At 51.0% G+C, this 16609-nt stretch overlaps 1 protein-coding gene across 2 annotated transcripts in view; it reads left to right on the forward strand.

Annotated features, from left to right (window-relative positions):
* The window catches only part of Cit (citron rho-interacting serine/threonine kinase), a 155698-nt gene that overhangs the window by 58601 nt on the left and 80488 nt on the right, over window positions 1-16609 (forward strand). Inside the window, exons 9-11 of one of the 2 annotated variants that reach the window (XM_029533619.1) lie at window positions 13136-13241; window positions 14229-14372; window positions 15655-15774. In XM_029533619.1, the coding sequence (XP_029389479.1) occupies window positions 13136-13241; window positions 14229-14372; window positions 15655-15774 (370 nt within the window). Of the gene's footprint in view, window positions 1-13135; window positions 13242-13353; window positions 14053-14228; window positions 14373-15654; window positions 15775-16609 lie in introns of those variants that run through there. The other variant, XM_029533618.1, reaches the window with a different exon arrangement.

The raw sequence follows: 16609 nt of genomic DNA on the forward strand, positions 1-16609 counted from the left end.
GCTACACCACATCCCAACTCTTTTACATTTTACTCAACAAGAACCCAGATCCATCCCCATACTGTGAGTGCCTTGAGCCCCTATCTGCTTAAGCTGTACAGTAGCAGGGTAGAAACAGAAATTCGTTAAGTGGAAGGTTTATAAATACCGTGGATCCCAGTATCGTGGTGTGCCGTGACCCCCCCACCCACACCCCCAAGCTGTCAGCACAGGGTTTCTTTATGTCTGTCTTTCTTCCTGGACCACCTCATTGTCTTGGGTCAAGTCGGGGTGTTTCTTCAAGGTGATGTGACCTCGATGAGGCTGGCTTCGTGGGTTTGAGTGAGCTGTGTCTGGAAGGACACCCTCTTCCTTCTGCCATCTGGGCACTCTCCTTCAAGTGGATCTAGAGATACCGGGATTGAACCATCCCTTCAGACACGGTAGAAGATCAGATGGCCGGTTTTCAGTGCCCCTTCCTGTCAGGATTGGGAATTGTTTGCATGGTGATATTCTCAACGGTAATATGGAAACCAGCATGCCAAACAGGATGGACCAAAACATAAAGCGTTTACTGTTATACCTGTCCAAGAGAAGGCCTAGCGACCGTCTCCTGTTCTGTTTCTTGCTATTTCTAACAGTCCGGTCTATATATTTATGTAGAATTCTCCCATATGTCCTAAGAGACTATGGCAAGGACTCAGCAGTAAATAGGGAGTTGACGAGACCCACACTCAGTTCTCCAGGTCTCGGGAGTTTTTCTCCTGGAAATGCTTAAATGTTCTGGCCAACTGCAGGAGTCACCATTCTGTTGACAAGAGGTGTTCTCTGTAGAAAAGTAGCTGAGAGGACAGAAGGGCAAGATGAAATCCCAGGTGGGCACCTTCCCATCAAGTTGACTGCAGCAACACGGATTTGTGGAAACAGTTGATAGAGCCGAGCAGGCGCGTTAGCTGTGGAATAGCAGGATAGGTGAACAAGACAGAGTCTCAAGGAACACATGAGTGAAGCCAACTCACGCTTTCTCGCTAAACGAACAGTGATGATCTTTCTTGGAATGTCTTTCCATTGCCCCGTGCAGGCTGGGTCTCTTGGTCCTCGTGGCCTGGCACAGGAAGCTGTGGCGGGCCCTTGGTGCATTCGCATGCTTGAACTGTGCTTGCCTGAATGCTGATGGGGGGTGGGTGCTAGGGCTCAGCTCTGTGGTGGATTCTGGTTGGAGAGAAAGGTAACAAGGGACAGAGCGTTCTCATCGCCTGGTCTCGCGGGGCATCCAACTCTCAGGATTCATTCTCAACCCCGCACGCAGATCAGCTCGCTTGCCACAGCAGCCCAAGAGGAAGCACTGGCTGCCTTTCTCCTGCTTGACGTGTGAGGAGACTGAGGCACGGAGAGTGTGGGCTTGTCCGGGGGCTTCGGAGTCTCTTGACCACTGTGCTCTGATGCTGCACCGCATCAGCAACACACACGGGAGGGCTTAGGGGATGCTTGTAGGGTGCCCGGGTTCACATGCTCGTCAGAAGTAGACTCCGTTTGGGGGCGCGAAGAGCCATGAAGCTGGGGTAGGTGTGAAGAGAGATGACATGCCAGTCAAAATGTTGCTTTTGTTTTTTTAGCCTTTATGGGTTTCCTTATGGCCTATGTAGGTCTCAGATTTCTTCTCATTTAGAGACACTTACCTGCTATGTGTGTGCTTATGTGTGTGCGCGCGCATGTGTGTGTGTGTGTGTATGACTGTGTATGTGTGTATGTATATGTGTATGTATATGCTTATGTATGTATGTATGCTTGTTTTGTGTGCGTGTGTGTGTTCACACATGCGCACCTGCATTTGTAACCACTCACATTCTTACTTGATAGAGAATAGCAGTTCATTGAGGACAGCATTGACCTTGGTCGTTATCCCTTTCTTCGGGCTGATTCTTCATAAGCCGCATAATTAATACCTCAGAGAGTAATGCAAGCTCGCTCCCCTTCTCTTCTTCTGTCGTAGTGTCTTCTGTGTAGCCCAGGCTCAGCCTCCTGAGCGCTGGCACTGTAGGTGTGCACGGCCGGATCACTCTCAGGGCCACCAGGGATGACTCTGGTTGTGTTCCCTCAGGTTTCCTCTTTCTCCTTCCAGTTCCCTCCCACCCTCCCCCAGCGACTTACTCCAGAGAGGGGAGGGGAGCCTTCACCCATCAGTCCTACTTTTCTTGAGCTATTTCATTAGGAGCGGTGTGAGTGTGGTGGTGGGGTCTTCTTTTAAAAACTGCTTTTCCGGGCTGGTGAGATGGCTCAGTGGGTAAGAGCACCCGACTGCTCTTCTGAAGGTCCAGAGTTCAAATCCCAGCAACCACATGGTGGCTCATAACCATCCGTAACAAGATCTGACTCCCTCATCTGGAGTGTCTGAAGACAGCTACAGTGTACTTACATATAATAAATAAATAAATCTTTAAAAAAAAAAAAAAAAAAAAAAAAAAAACTGCTTTTCCTAGAACTGCTGAAAAGGCAGGAACGATGGCGTGTGTGCGTCACGTGAGTGATGCCGGTGCTTTGGCCACCGCAGTGCCCCCAGCTGAGAGGGAAAGTCTCCGTGGGCTGGGGCGGCAGATAACCGTACCCACTCAACGGCAAACTCAAGGCCGTGTCTCAAACATGGTAGAAGGTAACATCCATGGCTGCCATCCGACCTCCATAGACATCCTGTGGCTGGGTGCACAAGCCAACACTCAGACATGTGAATACACACAGAGACAGAGAGAGAGGGAGAGAAAGAGACAGGCAGACAGACAGACAAACGGACAAGAAATGGTTTCCTTCTGCGTCCAGCCAAATCATGTGTGACTTATTTTTGTTTTTAAATAGTCAACAATGACAGCCCCTCCTCACCCCTAAAGTCACCTATCCGCTACCTTCAAGAGACTGAATGGTCATGGCCCTCAAGTGCCTGTTTGTCTCCTGCCATTAACTGGATCTTGGGCTGGTTGCTCGCCTCTGGGTGTCGTCTTGGGTTTTCTGTTCTCCTCTTGCGCATTCAGCTCTAGTCTGTCTAGTCAAGCACACCTTGTCCTCTGGCTCCGTCTTACCCTGTTCTCCGTTTAGCCCGAGCGTGTGCCCGCCTCTAGGCCTTGGCGGGAACGTTCTACCATCTTCTCATTTGTCTTAAAGACACCTTTAGGAACCCAGATCCAAACATTCCAGTCCCAGCCCTGCAGATCAGGTGCTAGCAGATCTGTCACGTGTGTGCTTCAGGGGCCCCCACTGAGTAGGTTGCGTGCTTATTCGGGTCCCTTGAGAAGCTTGTCACCGACTAAGCCTGCGCCATGTTCCCAGGCTTGACTTCGGGTTGGCAAGGCTTCCTTTGCCTGAGCAAATAAATCCCCCCTGGTTCCCTCTGCTTTGCCCTTGGCCTCCTGGCCTCTCTCTGATGGCCCCTCCTGAAGGAGTCATACGTGTTGAGTGGCTCTTTCCCCCCCTGCCATCCATACAGTACAAGGACCATCTCACAACAATTGACGTCCCCCAGCCAGCAATGCAAACCACTGGACTCTTGTCAGTCAGCACATATCTGGACGGCTTTCTCCTTTGTCTTCTGGGCCCTGGACCCTGGTTCTGTCTTCCCCAACTACTCCTTCAGTATCTCCTTAGGCCCCTGAAACCTGTGTCCTACCACCTGCTGTCCCATTCAGTTCTTGAGTTTCCCTCCTTCCCCACCCCTCCTCCCTGCCCCTCTTCTTTCCCATGTAAGAAACTACCACTCCCCCTACCCTTCTAGGGAAGAAAATGGTGGTCCCTTACACACTCCTCTGCCTCTGGTCCTCCGGCATTGGCAAGGCTCTTTGACACTCGCACCTGTGCCACTATTCTGTCCCCCTCCCCATCACCCCGATGGACACTTGCTCTGACTGGTGCAGTAGGTTCCAAACGGGCCCTCTGCCTCTGGTTTTCCTGGCTGTCATCCATTCTCCAGAGTGGGACTCCTCCAGAGCCAATGCTGGATGATGTCATTGTCCCGTGGGGACCTTCAGCAGCGTCTCTGTGCGCAGAATTAATGGCCTCTCCTGAACTTGACATTCAAGGGTAGTGTGCCAAGACTGTAGCCTGTGTTCCCAGTCCTACCTTCTTCTGGTCCCCTAGATCTGGCCAAACTATCCCAGGGCTCACTGGGGACAGGGCTGGGTGTCTTCCTTTTGCTACAAACAGCACTTTGCCTGGGCCAGGTTGAACGAACTTTTGTCAAATTGAATTAGATTGAAGTGGTCCGGGTTGTACCAATCCCATCTGCCCAGATCACACAGCGTCCGCCGAGCGCTTCCTGGCTACCCGGAAGTTTATGTTCTAAGGACTTCCCACGCACTGTCTCACAGCCTCGCCAGAGTTTGCTTGATAGACACCAAGATGTCCCTTTGTCTGGTTACCTCAGACCTCTGTACCCACCACCTGACCCCACACAGTCACAGCTTTGCTAGTTCGTGTGAGGACACGTTTGTCTAAACAGTTGAGGTAAAGGAACATCTTTCCAGAGGGATCACCCACACAGTCTGTACTGTCACAGCACTCAGCCATATCTGTCACGTTTAGACAATAAACCTGGAGGTGACCAAGTCTGGGTCACCTTTGAGCATCACACAGACCATCCCTTTAGCTTTAGAGTTCATAAAAACATTCTTTATTTTGGGGGACTAACTGCAGCACCCCCGTGATTAGTCTAGGCTTGAGAATTAGACAGTCAGGGGCTCACATCTGGCTGGGTCCCACCCCTGGCCCATTTTGAGAATGAGTCACTTAACTTCTTTCAGATCTCCATGGGACTGTCGTAGTAGTGTCTGCCTAGTGGTTTTCCTGCAGAGCCAGGGGCCCAGAGCAGGGCAGGCGTTCATGTCGTGTTGGCTCTTGTCACTGAGACGTGCGGAGTGATGGGAGCCAGGGTGCTCTCTGCCCTCTTTCCTTCTTGCTTCCTCTCTGTAGGGGCATTTTGCTGGTTTCTGCCCATGGGGAGAATTCAGTCCCATGCAGGGTGCCTGACAGGTGTCCTGATATCTGCATCCAGTTCTTAACTCTTATCAGAGTCCACGGCGCGCCTTTCATCCCAGCACTCGGGAAGCATTGACAGGTGGATCTCTGAGTCGGAGGCCAGCCTGGTCTACAGAGTGAGTTCCCGGACAGCCAGGGCTCCATAGAGTTTCTCTTAGTCTTTTCATAGTCTTTCCCCTCCCACCCCCACAAAAATATCAGTTACAGTGGGCTCTATGCCTTGTGACCTGTCTGCAACAAAGATGTCACCCTTGAGTACTTGAGTGTCCCCAAGGTGGGTGAGTGTGTGTCATGCGATGCAGCTGTCTCAGGACCAAGCATTTCTTCTCTGATGTTGAGGCTGGACAGCCTTCTGTGCACTCAGCCTTGATCCTGCATAGAAATTCTCATTTTGGATTCCTTTGTCCATGATGATCTGTATACTGTACCTGCCCAATGCCTGCACACCATCTATCCATCCATCCATCCATCCATCCATCCACTCATTCCTCTATCCACTCATCCATCCATCTATCCATCCATCCATCCATCCACTCATCCATTCATCCACTCATCCATCCACCCACCCATCCATCTATCCATCCATCCATCCATCCACTCATCCATCTATCCACTGTCTTAACGGATCCATGGCTGTAGGCTTCAAGGGTATAAATGTGAACAGGACTAATGCTGTCCCTGTCCTCAGGAAGCCACTATATCTACAAGAGACAGATTCAAATAGTGGCCAGGGCTCTGTAGAAATCTGATCAAAATGGGGACCAGAGTGGGGTGACCAATTTAGATTGACCAGGAAGACTTCCCTGAGCTGTCACTGGGACTTAGTAGGAGAATGTTGAGTCACCTGAGGTGACACTTCTGACCACCTGTGAGCTGATCTAGAAGTCTACACTGACCTCCTGTGAGGTGCCAAGCCCTGTGTTAGAAGCTGGACCTGCAGCTGGCTCCTGTCCTGGTGGTATAGGTGCGTGCTCATTCATTGGCTCATTCACTCAGCAAAGTCTTGCTGTCCTACTATGCGCCGTGTACTTCCCAGGCACTAAAGATAAAACACTGAAGAGAGGAGGCAACAGTCCCTGCCTACATGATCTATCAGAATGCAAGAGTCGGCTCTTGATGGCGATCCCAGGAGGGTTGTTCCTGGTAGAGGGGAAGAGACAGGGGGTGAAGCCAGGACCCCTCTTCCTCTGAGTGCCCAACCAACGGACAGTAAGTGTATCAGAGCGTTGGGGAGCTGGAGCTTGCAGATCCTCGGGCAGTGTGGTCTTGGTAGGATGGAACATGACAGATGTCCTCTTCTAAAGGACCATTGTGGGGGATGGTTGGCAGAGGGATGAGGGTGAAGTCAGGGTGGATTAATTAGGTGGTGGTATTCCTTCAAAGAAGACCCGCAAAGCGAGGCTCTCACTGAGAGCCGGGAACGGTATTTAAAAAAAAAAAAAATCGCATGTCTGGCTATATTTTTATGAATAGTGAGGGTTTTGATAAATGGTTTTTGTGCCACGTATTAATCATTCTAGAGCAAATGTTTCTCTTCATCTGGAGCCTATGGGTGGTGGCAGTGGTGGCGGCGGCTGCGGAGCATGTGTGGTTGCTTATCTAGGTGTACATATGTGCTGCACTCCAAAGCCAGGGTCTGAGGCTTTCCAGGAGAGGGGCCCCTTTCACGTCTCCGGGAGGCTACGACGAGCACCGCTGGGTATTTTAAATTGGGCTTATAAAGTTAGTTCATAAATTTCAGAATGTACAGTCTTAAAAGCCAGCGTATTTTTGGAAACAGTGCTGTTGGTTTTTAAATTCTCTTGTACCACGTTACAGCTTGCGGTTGCTTGTATTTTTAGTGCCGTTGGCCACAATTAAGGTGAGGCCCTCGGCTGAGCTAATTCCGACGACTCTGGTTTTAGCACCTAGTCTCTACACTTGGTTGTCTCTGAATACGTGCCACCTGTGGTCTGTGATCGGGCAACAGATTTCTCAGGCAGGGGCGGCTTCCTCAGGAAGCAGGTGGATGGTTTGATACTTGCGCAGGATCCTAGGCCTGCTCCGTCCACGGCCTGCTCTGTGGGGTGGAGGTACACATGGGATTCTTTTAAGATACCAAGTGATTCTGTTAATAGCTTTCATGGATTTTTTTTTTTCTTAGTTCTATGGATTATTTATAGGCAGATCATTGGGAAAACTGCATTTTATCGTCTCTCTTAACTGTGACGTGCGAAACAGTTTTTCGGGTCCAGTGTAATGTTAAGCAAACATCTTTTCCAGGCTGCAGAGGGGCGGGCAAGCCCACTGTCTTCCCTCTGTCTTGCGCTGTCCTCTCTCCGCGCTCTTTGGGCCCTCTGTAATTATAAAGCAGATTGCATATATTAGGAAGAGATGTTGATTTCAGAGTAAAATTTTCTAGAAAATAGAAGCAGGGGGGAAAAAAAGGAAAGCCCAAACTTGGCTTGGCTCTAGAAGAGACGGCACTGCTGTGTGTGGGTGGGTGGGTGGGTGGCTGCATGCACCCGCTGCTGGGGGTGAGGGGAGCGGCCCCCCTCCACGGGGTCAACTGACTGTGCATCCAAGATGCGGCCAGGGGAGGGGTGTGGCGAGGGGTAGGCAAGCAACGCGTGGGCATGTGGCGTGTTCTTTTATTAGCATCTTTCTTGTACTGGATCCCGTCCAGTCCAGAGCACGAACTGGCCTAGGCTTCCGACATCTATCCTGTTACTCAGTTTTAACTGTCCCCCCCATGCCCCCCTGCCCCATGAAGCGGTTGAGGGAGAGTTTCTCTTGTGTAGATGGGTTGAACCGCGTCCGGGGGTGGCTTTGGACTTAGCCTGTGGGCGCTTTTGGGTTCCTAGGTTGTCTTGAGCTCCGACTTAGCAACAAGCGCAGCCACTCGTGGATAGAGGTCACTTTCTCCCGGATGGCCTGCCCTTGTCTTTCCTCCACGACTCTGCCTCTCTGGACATCTCGGGTACTGTCTGCTTGTCAGTGCTGTTCCCCTAAGCAGTGCAGCTGAGATTTGAACTTACAACCGTCGATTGTAGATGCCTCCACTTTTAACTGTCCGTCACTCAAATAGGGTAGGTGTAGAGGCTTTAAGGTCAGCTCTTAATCACACGCACACATGCACGAACGCCCATCCCACAGGATTGCGGAGATGCCGTGAGGTAGCCAGTGAAGTGCCTGCACGCAGAGCTTACTTCCTGAGTGGCTCTCCCTCTCCTGGTAGGGCTGGTGTTCATTTTCCCTCCAGGGTGGTTCCTGAGACTAGAAAGGGAGGCTTCCTTTGCCTTACAGCCTCCACACTGGAGTGTCTCAGCCTGCCATTGGTGACATTCGGGGCAGGATAAGTCCTGTATGATATAGATTGTTGAGAAATGTCTCTGGCTCCTTCATACTGAATGCTAATAGCACCTCCACCCCTCTACCTTTCACCCCATTCTTCACACCCCTATCCCCACCCCCACCCTGCTTCCACCCCACCCCAACTACTAAGATTATAAAGTATGTTCTAAATATCACCAAATGTATCCTGGGGAAGAGCCACTGAGCTGTAAGAGAGAATTCCATTTTTTGGTAAAGTGGGTTTTATTCATGTGTTTTATGTTGTGTGTTTTCCTGAATGTATGTCAAATTTCATCTGGGTCATGGGCATGCTCAGAATTCTGATGAAGTACCCCACAGAAGAGTGGTTTTGTCTCATTTTTTAAAACTTCCCTTCAACAATATAAGCTTTAAATAACGCCATGCATGCATCAGACTAGACACTTGATGTCTGAAAACCAAACCTGTGTGCGGTGGTTTGGTTGCTCTCAGCTGCGCTCGGATGAGACCTCCCGAGCTGAGGGTTACATTACCGTCAGTTCCGGGGAAAGCTACCGCTGGTCAGGGATAAACCTAGAGAGAGTGAGTTGAGGAAGTATCCTGGAATGTTTGTTGGCCACTCGGGTCTCCACTCAGGAGTGCATATTTGGGGACTGGAGCGGTGGCTCCGTGGTTAAGAGCCCTTGCTGCTTTTGGAGAGGACCTGGATTTGGTTTGCGACACCCACGTGGTGTTTACGCCCGCTTCTGGCTCCAGTTCCAGGAGAGCTGACGCTCTCTTCTGGCCTCTTCAGGTTTCTCCATGTGCACATACAATCTCAGGCAAAACACGACACTCACAGACAAAAATTTTTGAAAATTAAAAAAAAAATGTCTATTGGAGCTTGTCATTGTCACTATGAGTTGATTGCCTTAGTTGTACTGAAGGTAAATATCGTATCATGTACGTGTTCTGAGCTATATCTGGCTTTAGGAAATCCACAGAGATGGTATGGTTTAATTAACTCTCGGGGACATCATGGCGCATGCCTATAATCCCAACCTTTGGAGGCTGAAATCGGGGGATCATGTGCTCGCAGTCGGCCTAGGCTGCATAGTACAACCCCAAAGGGCAGGTGACGTGGCTCACCTGTAAAGTGTCTGAGTGCCGGCACCATTAGAAGGGAAAAAACCCAATTCCCTAAAGTTGTCCCGTGTCACACGTGTGCATCACGGTACATGCACGCACGCATAAGTAAAGCAGTAAGTTTATCAAAAGATAGAGACTGCTCATCTCAGTTACCAAAGTGAGTGAGTTCCCACTAAAGAGTGACCACAGATTGCTGGCCTCACAGGACGTGGCCAAAGTGCCAGCCGGGAGAAAACACCGAGGCTGGCCACGCCGGAAACCACAAGCTCAGTTTTCCATCCCAGTCATCGTAATGATTCCATTGGAATTGTTATGGAGTTTAATGGAGGCAGTTCCTGTCTGGCCAGGCCCTCGGTCCCCACGCAGACCGCATCGGTCTGGGTGAGCCCCATCCCCAGCTTTGGTCGCCACAGTTCCATCTCCAGGTGTCTTTGGCTCATCTGCACTGAGGAACAGGAAGCTGCCCAGAGCGCCGAAGTGACCTCTGCCCTCCAGCCCCTTCTGTTGTCTATGTGGTTTGCTGCTGCAGGTTGAGTTTAGTCCCAGCGTTTCCCACTAGAGCTTTATTTAGATGTGGTTTTTTTTTTATTCTTTTCTTTTTAAGGTTTCTTTAGCATATTTAGTCTGAAGAGCTCTTAATTGGCGTACTTAGAACCTCTTAAATGTGAACATTTGCCAGGCATCAAAACAGCAGAGTGAAGAGTCGGACATGGGGTGACCACGCACCATCTCCTGCGGGTGCTCGGCCCCAGCTTTCTGGGCCCTATTAACCAATGACCTAGAAACACTTATTCTTCCTGTCCTTTTTGGTGACTAAGCAATCTGTTTTACACTCAGACCAGCGAACATTCAACTTTAAGCTCTGCTGGAGCCCTGCCTCTGCGTGTCATTAAGTGAGCCACATCCCACCCCACCATCACAAGGCACAAGCAGTTGTTTTTCTAAAAGGGTGCTAGCTTGCACTCAGGTGCAAAGAACTGTGGCCTGTGCTGTCCTGCATAATGTATGTCGCTCTGTGACCAGTGGATGCCCCTTGATCACTGAAGGACCAGGGACCATCCCTGTCTCCTCAGGTGGCCTGGGACTTGCTCTCTAGTGGAGTGAGGGACACTCAAGACTACCCCAAGCAAACCCTACAAAGGCAGGGCCCTTCCTCTGAGTGTGTGTGTGTGTGTGTGTGTGCGTGTGTGTGTGTGTGTGTGTGTGTGTGTATGTATGTGAGTGTGTGTGTGTGTGCACGCGCGCTTGTATTTTGGCTAGGAAGTAGGCTTGTGAGAAGTGTTAAAATTTCTAACCCAATGTGAGAGTTTAAAAAAAAAAAGATTTATTTCTGGATTTTAATCCCTGTTGCCCATTTCTATGAATAATCACTGTTTGTCTTGATGTGAATAACAGCGCACAGCACATTCAGCCCCCTGAGTGTTACCATTTCAAGCAACTGTTTTAGGCCTGTGAGGCATGTGCTATTTGCAAAGTTACAGGGATCTTAATAAGAATGGCAGCAGCCATAGTAATGGTTGACATCTGTCAAACCCTCAGTTTACCGGGGATGTGCTTAGGGCTCTGCGCACGCTCTCGTGTTGCACCCATTTTACAGGAGAGGAGCCTGAGGCCCGGAGGCCACACAGCTTGTCCGTGACAGGCTAGCTTGTACACAGAGCACCCCGACTCCCAACTGTTGATTCACCTGGCTTCGGTTGAGAGCAGAGAGAGCTGTCAGCGAGTCAGGCAGGTGTCTCACATTGCTGCAGGAGGCTGACCTCTTTTAGGCTGGAAAGTAGCCTGGGGCAGCAGAGACAGAGCTTGAACCTGCTGGGAAGACCCTGAGCGCCCATCAGTCACCTGCGTCCTGTTACCATGGCAATGAAGATGGGGCCGTGGGGCAGCAGCGGGCACCGCTATGTCCCTCCATGCACTGGAACCTTCGCTTGCTATTGGCTGGACTTGGTCCTTCACCGGCCACTGAGGGACACCAGATCCTCACCTACACCCATGGCTAATCCACAGGGCACCTGCATATGTGTGTGAGCGCCCTTCTCGTCTATGAAATGCCGGTGATGTTGTCCTGAGCATGGGCATCCGGTGAATCCGGCCATGCTTAGTCGCCCGCTTCCTATAGACTAACAGAAACCATTCCTCAGCAGGCAGGCTCCTCCACCTCACCAGGCTTCACTCTCCTCACGTGTAACGTGACTATAACAAATCATATCCACCCCAGGTAGAGGTGTGCGAGGCGTAAACGATTAAAGCACGTCTGGTGTTCAGGTAGAACCAGGGATGTCCCAGAGCTCAGAGGGCAGACATGCACGTCTCATGTTGGCCCCAAAAGAACGCACGCCTGCTCTCTTGTGTTTCTGGGTTCAGGGGTCCCCCAGTGGGTTTCTCTAGGGCTGAGGTCAACTGAGATGAGGCTGTGCTCTGCCTGCAGACTTGGAGGAGAGTCAGCCTCCATGCCTTGCCCAGCGCCTTCAGGTCACCTGTTTCTGAGCTGTGGATGGCGGTTCACCATCTCTGTGTATGTGGGATGTGTGTGTGTGTGTACATGTGCATGTACACATGCACATGTGTGTACATGCTTCTTAGCACCTGTGTGGAGGTCAGGGGACATGTATTCCTTAGTGTTGGTCCCTGCTTTTATATGGTTTGAGATGAATCTCTTGCTTTGTGGCTCCATAGGCCAGGAGCCCTACCACTGAGCCAGTCCCCCTCAGCCTGCCGCCGTGTCTTCTCAGCCAGTCAGGCAGCACATTTGTATCTCTCACCTGTACTCCGCATCCGTGTGTGGCTTTCCATCCCCCTTGCTAGGGCCTTTACATTGAACCTGTTCGGGTAACTTAGGATAATCTCTGCATTTCAAGGTCATTAACCTATCCACGGCCACAGAGTTTGCTCCCTGGGTCGTAAGGTCTCTATAGCTTCTGGATCCGGACTGCCGCATCCTTGGGAAAGGAATGAGAATATCCTTTGGCCTCCTACCACAGGCTTGAGCTGCTTATAGAAAGTCAAACCGAAGGGAATGGGCAAGGTCGGAGGAAAGACAGAGAACCTTACAGTGCAGTGTTACTGGAACCACTCAGTCCTGTCTGCCCTTCCTCAGGGCCAGTGTGGCTGCGGTCCCCTGTCCCCAGAGCATCCTTCTTCCTTGATTTTTTTTTTTTTTTCGGGTCCCCAGAACCTCCTCAGCCTTCAGGTCTCAAATGCCACCTTCTCCAGGAAGCGTGACTTCCCAGGTCACACTCCCTTGATTAACTAAAGCAGGTCCGGCTCTACGAGTGCCACCATGTTATTAGGTTACACCTCCCTTTTCCCCCCTCAAGAAGTCTTTCTCCTCCGTAAGCTTTTCGGAATCTTCCCCGCACGCTGCCTGATCTCCCTAGACGGTCAGCTTCGGGAGGAGTCCGTGCCAAGTGCGCTCTGCTGTGCGCAGTGGCTCCCAGTGAGTGTTGCCTCCATACCTGTTGAGTGTGTCAGTGGAGGGAGCCCCGCCAGGCTTGGCCGCGCACATGGCAGGTTCTCGTCTCACCATCCCGTTGACCAGTCGTGCAGACCAAGGCTCCGAGAAGCCAGTTCTGGTTCCCGGGGTTCCCTTGAATCTGCACCTACCCGCCGAGCCCTTGCTTCCCAGACGCTTTCCCGGGCTAACCACAAAGACCACTTGACATTTTTTTTTTTTTTTAATCGTCATTTTTATGTTTAGGTCTGTTGTGTCGGGTCTGGACTCCCCTGCCAAGATTAGCTCCATGGAAAAGAAACTTCTCATTAAAAGCAAGGAGCTGCAAGACTCCCAGGACAAGTGTCACAAGGTATTTATCTCCGCGGCTGGCCTCCATCCTTGCTCCAGGATCCTCCAGTCAATATATGCCGAGGGACCCGCCGGGGGCTGCTGCTGGCACCGAGCCTGATCTGCTCCGTAGAGAGCGAGGTGCCGCCTCCCTCGCTGAAGTCGCGCCTCCAGCAGCTCAGAGGGAGATGAACCGGGCCCAGACATTGCCATAAATCCTTTAAATCTTAACCAGAGGAGGCCCCGGATTTTAAAAAAAAAAAAAAAAATGGCCCGTTTCTCAGCATGACCCAGCCGGATGCCCGCTTCTTCCGGCAGGCGGCCTGGGTCCTCACCTGGGCCTGAGACTCGTCCCATCTGCTCGGAGCGAGGCGAAGCGCGTCTTCCCAGGCCTTTAAAACTCCTGCTCGCGTCACTGCGGCCACTGTGCTATGTTCTCGTCTCTTAATGCTCACTGTTCCTGCCCAGAGGCAACTCTCTGAAAAAAAAAAAAAAAAAAGTAATAAGAGAGAGACCACTGCTTGTGTGGGACACCCGAGAGTACAAACAGGCAGTCCCCTCTCGTCCTGGTCCCGGATCTGTCCTCCAGGTCTTTGCAAGGAGATGGGGGGGACCAAGATGGATTTAGGATAAAATTAAACTGACATCTGAATAAGCCAGACCAGTACAGAAATAAAAAGGCAAACAGGTGGCTCCCGATGCCGGGGGCTTCTGTGCTAAGTGGGTTAGAGAAGTGACCGTGCGAGCGAAGCAGGACTTGGATGACAGGACTGACCTAGCCTTTGGTGACTGTCCTTTTGAAGAACTGTACGCTCCCAGGCGAAGACGCAATGGTATTTCCATCCTAGCTCTTGGCGCATTAGCGGTAACTGCCCCCCATTCCCCCCACCCCCCAGGCCACCAGGTGGCCTAGGGCCCACCCCACACTCCCAATCCCGCTTGACGATTGGCTGCCCCCCACGCAACCCCCCCAGGTCCCTTTTAACCCGCGCGCGTGTGTTTATTTCAGATGGAGCAGGAAATGACGCGGTTACATCGCAGAGTGTCAGAGGTGGAGGCCGTGCTTAGTCAGAAGGAGGTGGAGCTGAAGGCCTCTGAGACTCAGAGATCCCTCCTGGAGCAGGACCTTGCTACCTACATCACAGAATGCAGTGTGAGCCTCCCCAAAGCCCCCTTCCCTCGGAGGCGGCACTTCTCCCATCGTCGTGGTCGTGGTCGTGTGTGTCTCATCTTGTTCCATGACAGCTCCATGAGGCACGTCACGGCCCGATGGCAGAGAGTAGAGAGACACCGAGTGGAAAGGCAGAGTTAGTTAGCGTGAGCAAGGCGCGAGGTCCCCACCCAGGAGTCAGGCAGGAGCCGGCACTCAGCGGACAGACAGCGCAGGCTGCCGAGCTTCGCCAATCCCAGAGATAAGGGTCACTGAAGCCTTCCGCAGAGGATCCTGACATCTGCCCCAACCTCTCTAGGCTAGGCTGTGTCTGGCACGATCAGCTTTGAGGACTAAACTCCCCAGTCTGTGTCAGAAAACATAATTCGGATCCATCCGGAACGAAATTTTTTTACTCCCTTAGCAGTGTAGCCTGGGAGACGCGGCCTCTGAAATCCAAGCTCTGTCATTATTTCCGTTGCGACTCCATTCTTTTCCTTTCCTTCACAAGAGTAGACCGTCTCCTTCATTGTCTTGTGGACGTTTTTCATTCAGGTGTTCTCTACTGTGCCCAATGAAACAGTCGTGAGAGGTTGAATCACACGTTTATAAAGGTTTATTTTATTTTTTTCCTCACAAGGGAGAGGAAATCTATAGAATGTGGCTGATTAAGGATAACTGCTATGTTTGCCTTCTAGACTTGGCTGCCTTTCAGTGGTGGGTGAAGTTTACAGCTGTGTATTTCAGTTGTCTCTCTCAGTGCCACGGAAGCCCGGGGGGCAGGGCGGGGAGGAAACTGATGGATCATAGGTGTCTAGGAGGCAGGTCAGGAGGCCGGTACCCAACTGGACTCTGAAATGACAGCCGGGTAGACCATGCAGCTGTGGCTTCTTTGAAAAAAACCTGAGAATCTGGGAAGGCTTTTCATGTCCTAGTTTACACTAGATAGTCATGGAGGTGGCGGTTCTGACAGACACAGGATCTTACTGGCTTTAAGTCCTGAGCTTATGAGTGAGTAGGGGCCAGTATAAGTAGACAGTGCCAGCCCATTAGACTATAGAGTTTCCGGCTCCGCCCCCACAAGGTTGCGAGCTTGCGATGACCATTTCTTCCACCAAGTAGCTTTTACAGGGCGAAAACTGGAACCAGCAACCCGCTGCACGTTGTCTCCCGTGGCCCATCACTCGAAACCTTCCCGGTGTCCGCGGAGCTCTCCTAATGAACCTTTTCAACCAGAACAGGGGATCCGCGGAGCATCCCTATTAAACATCTTTGCTTTCCGCAGAGCTTAAAGCGAAGTTTGGAGCAAGCGCGGATGGAGGTGTCCCAGGAGGACGACAAAGCTCTGCAGCTTCTCCACGACATCAGAGAGCAGAGCCGGAAGCTCCAGGAGATCAAGGAGCAGGTATGACCACTCGTCCCGAGCCATGCAGCCCCCAGCTCTCTCTGACCACTGATCTCAGGCGTTTTTGTAAGGCCGAGTCTGCCGGCATGAAGGTTGGGGACACAGTGGGAGTGGGATACACCTGCAGTTCATATGGAGACTGTAGCTTCGCCATGATTCACACCAGCTTGCTTGTCTATTCCCATTGAAGGCTGCAACTCATAATAATATCTACTGTTTTTTTAATAAGGAAGACTAATGGGTAGCCTAGGGGTAGTTCTGGCCCCCGTCCTATTTTCTGTCTATTTCTATGTCCCAGGCCAACAGTGACTTTTATATTCTTAAAATGATTAGAGAAAAATTTAAATTTCAGTTTGCATAAAAGATTATTGGAACACAACCATATGAATTTCCTTTATGGTGACTTTTGTGCTACAGAGGCAAGAAAGGAGCCCTGTTTTCAGAGTGTGTGGCTATAACGCTAACTTTTTTACCAAAAAGTTTACCAAACCCTGCCTTGGATGGTTCCAAAGGAAGTCAGTATTTTAAAATAGCTTTTCTGATTCACTTCCAGTTGACAAGAGAGACCAAGATCATTCATAGTTTCACTTATTTATCTATTAAAAGATTCCTAGAAGAAAAGTCCAAGCCATCAAGAGCAGTCTGAGCTCACAGTCAATCTGAGCATGCGCCCCTGTCCCGAGTTTCCAGGCAAGCAGTGAGCTTCAGAGCATGCGTCCCTGTCTTGCGTTTCCAGGAGGGCAGTGCCCTTTAGAGAGCCTGCTCCTCTCTCCCCCTCTCTTTCTAAAAGGGTTTTCTCCGGCTCATTTTTCTATCTCCTCGTTGTTTTCGTTTT

The sequence above is a fragment of the Mus pahari genome, chromosome 23, assembly GCF_900095145.1.
Source record: "Mus pahari chromosome 23, PAHARI_EIJ_v1.1, whole genome shotgun sequence".
In the NCBI taxonomy this organism is placed as follows: domain Eukaryota; kingdom Metazoa; phylum Chordata; class Mammalia; order Rodentia; family Muridae; genus Mus; species Mus pahari.